Genomic DNA, 8,514 nt, shown 5'->3' on the forward strand with positions numbered 1-8,514 from the left:
GAGTTAATTGTTTGTTTAATATTTATTTTATGTTAAATCTATTTTATCAAGAATAATTTTATCAATAAAAATAAAAATAATATATTTAATAAATAAATTATATAATTTATTATTTAATATATTTTTCATACAATCACTTTGGCTTTCATATGTTTTTATCCTATTCTGTTACCATTTTTTACCACATCACTAATTTATATAACTTTATTTTAATATTTATAAATTTATAATATTAAAATAAATGCATAAAATTATAATTTTTATATACATTTAAAATATTATAATATTTATGTTATAACTTTATAGAATTACAATGTTATAATATTTACATTATAAACTATAAAATTATAATATTTAAATTATAATTTATAATACTTATAAAATTTAAGTATTATAATATTATAACTTATAATGTAAATATTATAACATTATGATTTATATTAAAAAGCACTTTTGGGGAGTAAAATGTTTAGGGGAGAAAAAGGTTCTCCGGTACAATATCAACAATGTTTCCATGATAAAGGGGACATTTTGTCTAGCGTCTGTGGTAATTAGATAACTAGACTTTTATTAATTAATAAGCGTACCTCCCTTATTATTTCTTTTCCCTAAAATATCCCTTTCCGGATTCCCCAAAAGGAAAGGATCATAGCTCCCTTATTATTTCTTTACTCTAGAAATTTGAAAATACATTTTCTGTAAGCCTCAGACATTGGAAGCTTGCAACTTGTAATATGAGTTCAACTATATTTGAACAAATTTATCTTATCCCATTCAAGATAAAACCAGTAGTCAATATCACCAACGTGATTTCGAAGTTATGGCTCAATTCAACAAGAACTCAAATTCCATGTATGCTATTTATCATGCTTGCAACAAATTGTAAACAATTTCTTTTGAAATGAATCCATATCAGTTCATGAAACTGCTCTGAACACAATGGTGGCAAGGAATTTTGATTCAGAAGTTGGAATGCCACAACAACCCAAAAAATGGGCCTAATTTTCATTAAAGGAAGAAGATTATTTTGAATATAAATAATCTTATTGGCCACAAAGATGTATAATAAATTACTGTGGTAATGTAACATCCAGCCAGCAGGTTCAGACAAGAAAGAGGGGGCAATCAGAAAACAAAAATAGAACATAAATACTACTAAAAATGTCAAAACTGCTTATAGAACTGAAATGTCCAATATTCTCATTCTGATATGCTGGGGCTTTTATGTCCAAAATATCTCAATAAATTAAGAGGAGGGGTGGGGGCTAAAGACGACAAGGATTTCTTAAAATGAGACAAACATTACCACTCAACAAATTTCTGAACACAGAGTCTAAGTCATCGAATACCATGCTGCTCCAACAAGGGAGATTTCACATCAAGTTCGAAGTAAGGTCCCTTCTGGTACTCATGGAACTATTACAAAAAGAGGCTGCATGAAGCACAAGTATATCAGTTATAGAAATCAAGAATGTAGTTTGTAGCAGACATACACGCACGTGCACACACGCACACACAGAGAGAAAGAATACCGTGTCCACACTGACTGGTTTCCCATCCTCAGCTAATACCTCAGCTATTGTTCCTGACTGATCAGCCTGCCACCAAGCAATGAAAGGTAACCAAAAAATTAGAGGATTTATAGAAATTGGTTCAGAAGGAGAACCTTTATATTACAGTAGAAAAGTTTGAGTCCAACAGGCTCTTAGAGGGTCCTGTTTCCTCCCAGATGTTAATAAAATATTCCACATAACTCACTTTGGATGTTTCCTTCATTTTATTCATCTCCTAACACCAACTATACACATACTCCATGCATTCCCATGTTCTCCACTACCACATAGTTTACTTATTTCCTAATCCATTCATACTGATACCACTCAACTTTGTACGTAGCGTGTTAAACTGTTAATGCAGCTCAAACAGATAGCAATACAGAAACAAAAACAGTCTTTAAACAGATTTACCAGGTCTGTGCTTTTAGATTTGTTAACTGCAAGATCCTTGCATTAACGATTTCTGTATATTACTATACGGGAGGATAATCTATACAATGGGACAAATATCCTAAGTATATGGGAACGCAAACAATATATTAAAAAGACACATACCTCAATTTCATTCATCAGTTTCATAGCCTCGATAATGCAAATAACCTGGCCTTTCTGCACTTTATCTCCCACCTGAAGCAACGGCAAAGTAATTAGTCTCTTCATTGATTAGCTTGGTAAATGCAACATCCATTTTTCATAAAATAAATTAAAAAGAATTTTATTTACAAAAAAATAGAGTTTTAGAAAAATAATGAGATTTTTATAATTAAATAAATAAGGAGAAATTATTTTATTAATTAAAATAATTTTTTAAGGTAAATAAAATAAATATATGTTCTTAAAAAATAAAAAAATAGTGTTTTATTTATTTGAGTAAAATAGAGTTTCTTTTTATAAAATAAAAAAATAAAAAAATAAAATAAATAATAAGCTGAAAGTACCCTAGTTATAAATATAGATATATTAGGTTTTTACATTTACGATAAGTCTTTACGTTCTCTCTTTCTCTCAAATTATTTTTCTCTTCTCTCTCTCAAAATCCTTTTTTTTTTCATATGTTCAAATTTGTCTTAGTAAAATTACGATTCCGAAATCGTTAACCGTTGGATCTTCGTGAATTTAAACACCAAGTTTGAAATTCATTTTTGCACATCCTTACCGTTGGGATTTACGCAATAATGTCTATGGTGAGAGAAATGTTCCTCACAAGGAAACAATGAAATTGAGGCTCCAATTTTTTCTTCTTTCTAACGCTTGGAAACCCTAACAGAGCAATCAAAGGAAAAGCTTGAGAAATCTTATGGAACCTCTAGAGACACCGCTATCACTACTGGATTACACACGTGAGTCCACTTAGAGGTAAGAGACGAGTTTATTGCAATTGGGGTTAGAATGAACATGTGTAGGGATTGTTAGAGGGTTAAATTAAGATTTATTTTGGGACGTTTACTGTATTGTGATTCTTTCTTTATGATTATAATTATAATATTGTTGTGTTTGACGGGTCAATTGATACCTTGATGCGAATTGGTTGATAAAATTAAGTACTATTGGTATTTTCATGTTTTTGACCTATGATTTTGATTCTTTTGATTTTGATATGATTATGTGAAATTGTTTGAGGGGTTTAATCATATAAACCTAACATATTAATATTATTATTATGTGACATGTATATAATGCATGAGGCGTGATAATGCGTTGTCTTGGAATTATGGAAGTGTGATGAACTATGTGTAAGTGACAAGTTGAGTATGTGTTAAATTATGAGATCATATGTGTATTAAGATGTTGTGTGCATTGAGTTGTGAGATATGAACCGTATAATCACATAACTGTAAAACCCTTTAAGGGTGACGAATTAATGCGCAACGATTATTGTGATCAGATCCATTGTGGAAGCCCGACGAGTTTAATCACTTTGAGACACGACGAGTTCAAATAATTTTGAGAACAATTGAGGAGTCTTGTGTTTTGTATAGTTTATAGATAGAGTCTGCGTGCTAAAATATTTTCTGGGTTGAACTTAAATCAGGAGGGAGAGGCCCTGACGGACTTTTCGGAGTGTAGGCCTTGGGGTAAATACACTTGATTTGAATGTTCCTTGAAACCTATGTTGATCCCATATGATTAGAGCATTCTCGTAAAACAGAGTGACCCTGACTGGTCTACCTATGATTTTACCTAGTGAAAGTGACTTGACTTACCAGAGTGGTCTATCTTGTCATGTACTCTTGGACGCTCGATGAGGTTTTTCACCAACATGATATCACATTGCATAAAGGATTGAGATTTAGTATATTTGTTGCATAACACTTATGTATTTATCGATATTGATTGATTGATTGAGTGATATTGTGTTTTGATCCTTGAGTACGTGAATAATGTGAAAATGTGTGAGACGTGTAGTGTTGAGATGTGATGTTACACAATAAGTGATGGAATGACATGAGCTGTGTTAAAGTAAGTTCTATTTCATTTATATGATATGTATATCTATGTTGTCCCGTTTCTCTCTATTAGTTAGGAATGCGATAACTTATTCCCTGTGTGCTATTTGTGTTTGGATCTTGTGATGATCTCGAACTTTGTGTTCGTGGGCGCAGATGGTTAGGTGGATGACTATGGAGAACCTCATGCTAGAGGACGCTGGAGCACAATGCTCTAATAGGATATGATATTGGAATATGGGGTTCTGTATTAATTGCATAAAGTTCTAGACATGTAGTTTTTATCATTTTGTTTCACATGCTGAGTCTTTAATTCATTATTTGGAGTTTTGGATGACCTTGGTTTGAGTTAGAAATGTTTCTAATAAGTTTTATTTGGTAATAGTGAAGTGAATATGACCCTTTTATCCACGTGAAGTTGTTTAAGTGATTTGAATAAAATTGATTTAATTAAATTCCGAATTTTAAAGTTTTTCTTAAGTATATATATGTCGGTGTAGAGATGTCACAGTAAACATGACGATAATTTAGTTTCATAAGTTATCCTTTGCAAATTGACACCTCAACAGAAAAAAAAGTGTGCTATTCAAACCATGCATGTTTGCATACCTTGACAAATGCAGGTTCACCAGGTGCTGGACTCCTGTAGAAGGTTCCTGCCATCGGACATTTCAGCGTTGGGTGAGAAGATGTGCCTGCTTTTGCAGGGGAAGGCAAGGCAGGAACTGCTTTTGGAGGTGCAGAGCTAGCAGGAGCAGCTGCTGGTGGTGGTGGCGGAGAAGGAACTGTGGCATAGTGCATTGGTGGGGATGTTGGGGCTATAACTGGTGGAGGCTGCAATGCTTCTTTTTTTCTTATCATGAGCTCACAGTCTGATTGCTTAAGTTGAAGTTCCACAATATCTCTCGAATCCACGAGTCTGGCCAAGGAAATGATATTAAAAGAAAAACTATGGAAAAAATGCATGCCCTAACAGGCTTAATATAGACAATAATTAAAAAAAAAAAAAGTGATTGCATGTAAAGTGAAAGCTGGTTAATCTTACTTTACAAGGTCTGAAACTTGAGACATGAATGCAATAATTGAAGCATCATCTGGGATAGTACCACCAGAGAGTTTTCCATTATGCACTTCTTTTTCTTTCGATGAAGCAACATTAGGTCCATTGACCATTACAGGGGCAGAATTGGAATTTTCAACTTTAGTAGCCTACAATGTACATAGCAGGGTAACTTATGGTGACATTTTCTCAATCTAATGAAGAACACATTTGAACAGCAGAATAAAATTTCATTCAGAATAAAACTCAATGTGAACTCTGCTAACAAACTTGATGCAAACTGACCTTCAGAACAGAAAATTGCTTCCTGTTAAGGCACTGCAAGGGACAACAAGTAACAATGAAATAATTAATTAATAAAAAACTTTAAGCTCAAAAAGAAATTTATTATTTATCCAGTGAATCATGCACCATCTATGAAATGAAATAGTTCTAATTGACAAGTTATAATTTCTTCAACTTTAAGCTCATTGGAACCTAATGTTTAAGATTACAAGCTCAAAAATTTGAACTTTTAGTTGCAGTTGTGCTTCAAAGCCATCAAATAGCAGTGAATATATTGAACTTCTGAAAGTGATAACATGCTGAAAAACTTCTGTTGTAGTCCCATGTAGGAAAATCAAGTATAGAAGGATCATTATCAGAATCATAGAAAATTAATAAACATCATAAACTATAAAGCTGATATTTACCAGGCTTCAAGATATACACGCTTGTATATTACTGCAAATATCGTCATAACTGTTGACAAAAACATTGATCACCTCAAGCAAAATTGAATCTAACATATTGCTATGCTTTTCTGTATTTGCAATTTAAAGGCCATTTATGTTCAACACCAGATTCAACATACTCATTCTTTTAGACACTCTAAAGGGGACCTTGATAAAAGTATCGCTCTTTATTTATTACTAAAACAAATCAATTGAACAAAACAGTAACACTACCGAAATAATCAGAGAAGAAATACTATGCTTTCTGTGAATTAATAATGTGTCATCCTTGGTAACATGTTTGGATTCATGCTAGATGGTCTAGAATTACATTGAAATATCAGCTAATTGATTTTAAGTTAATGCAACTTTAAGTAGTTTTTGTATTGGTAAAAAATATTATATTAAGTTTCACTATTAACTTGCTTTTATAATAAGAGTGTTTAAATATAAATCATGTCACTTCCAAATCAAATTTGCAAAATGTTGACCCAAACACACTAAAAGGTTAGACGCTCAAAACTTGAATCACAAGTTCACAACAAACAGGAACTCACAAGCAAAAGAACTCTCTCTCTCTCTTTCTCTTATCAAAACTCATACCTGAATCCTTGATGCAGCAGATTCAGCAGACAAAGATCCGAATGAAAGAGAAGGCTTCAAGCTCAACACCCTTTGAAATGAAACATTTAGAGATTTCAACCCCAAAGGGGGAGAAGAAGAAGTTGTAGGACACTTGGGGCATGGGACCGAGAAAGAGGCCATTTCGCAAACCAACCCCCACGAACCAAAAACTAGACTTTCCTTCCTCTCTTCCTAAAGGGGTGCGTGATCTGCAAAGAATGGTGAGAATGGCAATGTGGGTCGGTGAGAATATAAGCCAAAGAGGCGTTGAGATCGAAGAGGGTGTGCGTGTGAGGAATATGAGAAGACACCGAAAAAGGGTAAAAACTAAAAAGTGCAATGAGGGTGGATGGAGAATACAAAGAAGAATTGGAACACTTTAGTTTGGTTTGGTTTGGTTTTAGTTTAGATTTTTACAAGTGTGGCTTCGATGATTACGATGCAAGTGGTGCAATAACCATCAATGTGACACAGTTTTAACTAACTTGCAACAAACAACAATAAAAACCATATGTCGTGGCTTGTAGTCACTGATTTTGCATTTGTCTCGGAGACATGTTTGATGTTTCCCTCTAGAGCCAAGTGCACAACGTTGGTGTCTTCAACGATCGAAACAGCTTCCAAGTGCACTGATCGATCTATGGCCACTGCTTTTGCTATTATCGTGGGTCTTTGACTTCACCAATATGGTATGGTATCATCATTGGTATGTACAAAAGAAGAGTACACTTTTGACTTAACGATAACGTGCACCAGGAAATATTTTGTGCATGATGTACAATAATAAACATAGATTATATAATTTAGAAAATACTAATAGTAGTAACTTTTTTTTATACTATTTATTGCTTAAAAATTATAAAATTACAAATGACACTCACACCGAACATCATAAATAAAATAAAAGGGATAATATCTAAAAACAAACAACAACAAATCAAGCAGTGATGTCAAAAAACATAAAGATGTATGATCTTTTTTTATTTGAAGAGACTAAATTGATAATACATAAAGGCTCACGACTTTTCTTGATTTAAAGAATCTAAGTTTTGAATGCATTAAAGTACGTGGCATTTGCTGATTTTGAAGAGATTAAATTCTGAATGAAGCATAAAAAATACAAATATAAATATGATTTTTAAATTGCAACCGTGGAGAGTAAAACAAAAGAGCCATGATTAGTTTCGTATTTGTATTTAGTTTTTTCATCAAGTATGGGTACATATATGTAATATGTGTAATAATGTGGTTTCTCACTTTTTACATTATTATTATTATAAGATTTTCTTTAAAAAAAATCTAGAACACATATATGATATAATAACAAGATTCCTGAGAGAACTATGTAACTATATTCAAGAACCAACTGTTCAAACTTTTGAATTGGATTGTGAAACACTCCTTTATGGTCTTTAAGATCTTATAACCTTACCAAGTTTTTTTGTTAAAAGTTTGGCACTTGAAAAATCCTTGTGAGAAGACCCTATAAGAAACACTTGAAAGAAGATCCTATGAAAAAACACTTTCACTAAAAGAGTGTAGCTACATAGTTCGGCACTTTTAAATTTTATTACAAGTTTCTTTAAAGAGAATCTAGCATATTATATAATACCATAAATTTGGTACGCGCAAGGGTATTGAAGAATTATGTAACTATGTTCAAGAACCAATTGCTGGAGGGAGAGAAGGAAAAAAAAATCCTCGGTTCAACACTAGGGATATATAGGGTATTCATGAGTGTGAGAATCCTACGGATTTAAATCCACCCAAATCAATCCAATTAATTTGGTTTGAATTTTTTGAGATTGCTATATCCACTCTCCCTCTTTGCTTAAATATTCTTTTTCAAATTGTTTTTAAAGAATATCCTCTTTCAAAAAAAATAAAATACACTCCCCTAAGTTCCAGAAAAAAACTAGAAGGAAATAAAGATAATATGCGGCACAATTTGGAATGTGTCAAATTCATGGTCTGGTCTTGGAATAAAGCTAATAAGGTGAATTTTTCACGGCAACCTTTTATGATTCGCTCACAAAACCAATTGGATCTACAAACAAGTCTCGGTGAGGTGGATAAACCTGCAGATACAAAACGCATACCACATAGTTGCTAAA

At 32.6% G+C, this 8,514-nt stretch overlaps 1 protein-coding gene across 1 annotated transcript; it reads right to left on the reverse strand.

Annotated features, from left to right (window-relative positions):
* Positions 1 to 1,025: 1,025 nt before the first annotated feature.
* Positions 1,026 to 7,022, reverse strand: LOC114381164 (biotin carboxyl carrier protein of acetyl-CoA carboxylase 2, chloroplastic-like). Its single transcript, XM_028340351.1, has 7 exons — positions 6,380 to 7,022; positions 5,349 to 5,381; positions 5,049 to 5,212; positions 4,613 to 4,922; positions 2,112 to 2,183; positions 1,533 to 1,598; positions 1,026 to 1,432 (listed from the first exon to the last, which is right to left on the reverse strand). The coding sequence occupies exons 1-7, from the start codon at positions 6,539 to 6,541 to the stop codon at positions 1,409 to 1,411; spliced, it is 831 nt and encodes a 276-aa protein (XP_028196152.1). The 5' UTR covers positions 6,542 to 7,022; the 3' UTR covers positions 1,026 to 1,408.
* Between the last annotated feature and the right edge of the window lie 1,492 nt (positions 7,023 to 8,514).

The sequence above is a fragment of the Glycine soja genome, chromosome 13, assembly GCF_004193775.1.
Source record: "Glycine soja cultivar W05 chromosome 13, ASM419377v2, whole genome shotgun sequence".
Taxonomy (NCBI): Eukaryota; Viridiplantae; Streptophyta; class Magnoliopsida; order Fabales; family Fabaceae; genus Glycine; species Glycine soja.

Coding starts and splice junctions, on each gene's coding strand:
- LOC114381164 (XM_028340351.1), bottom strand. CDS start 6,541: ATGGCCTCTTTCTCGGTCCCATGCCCCAAGTGTCCTACAACTTCTTCT. Junction 5,382..6,379: donor CTGCTGCATCAAGGATTCAG/GTATGAGTTTTG, acceptor TGTCCCTTGCAG/TGCCTTAACAGGAAGCAATT. Junction 1,433..1,532: donor AACCAGTCAGTGTGGACACG/GTATTCTTTCTC, acceptor TGCTTCATGCAG/CCTCTTTTTGTAATAGTTCC.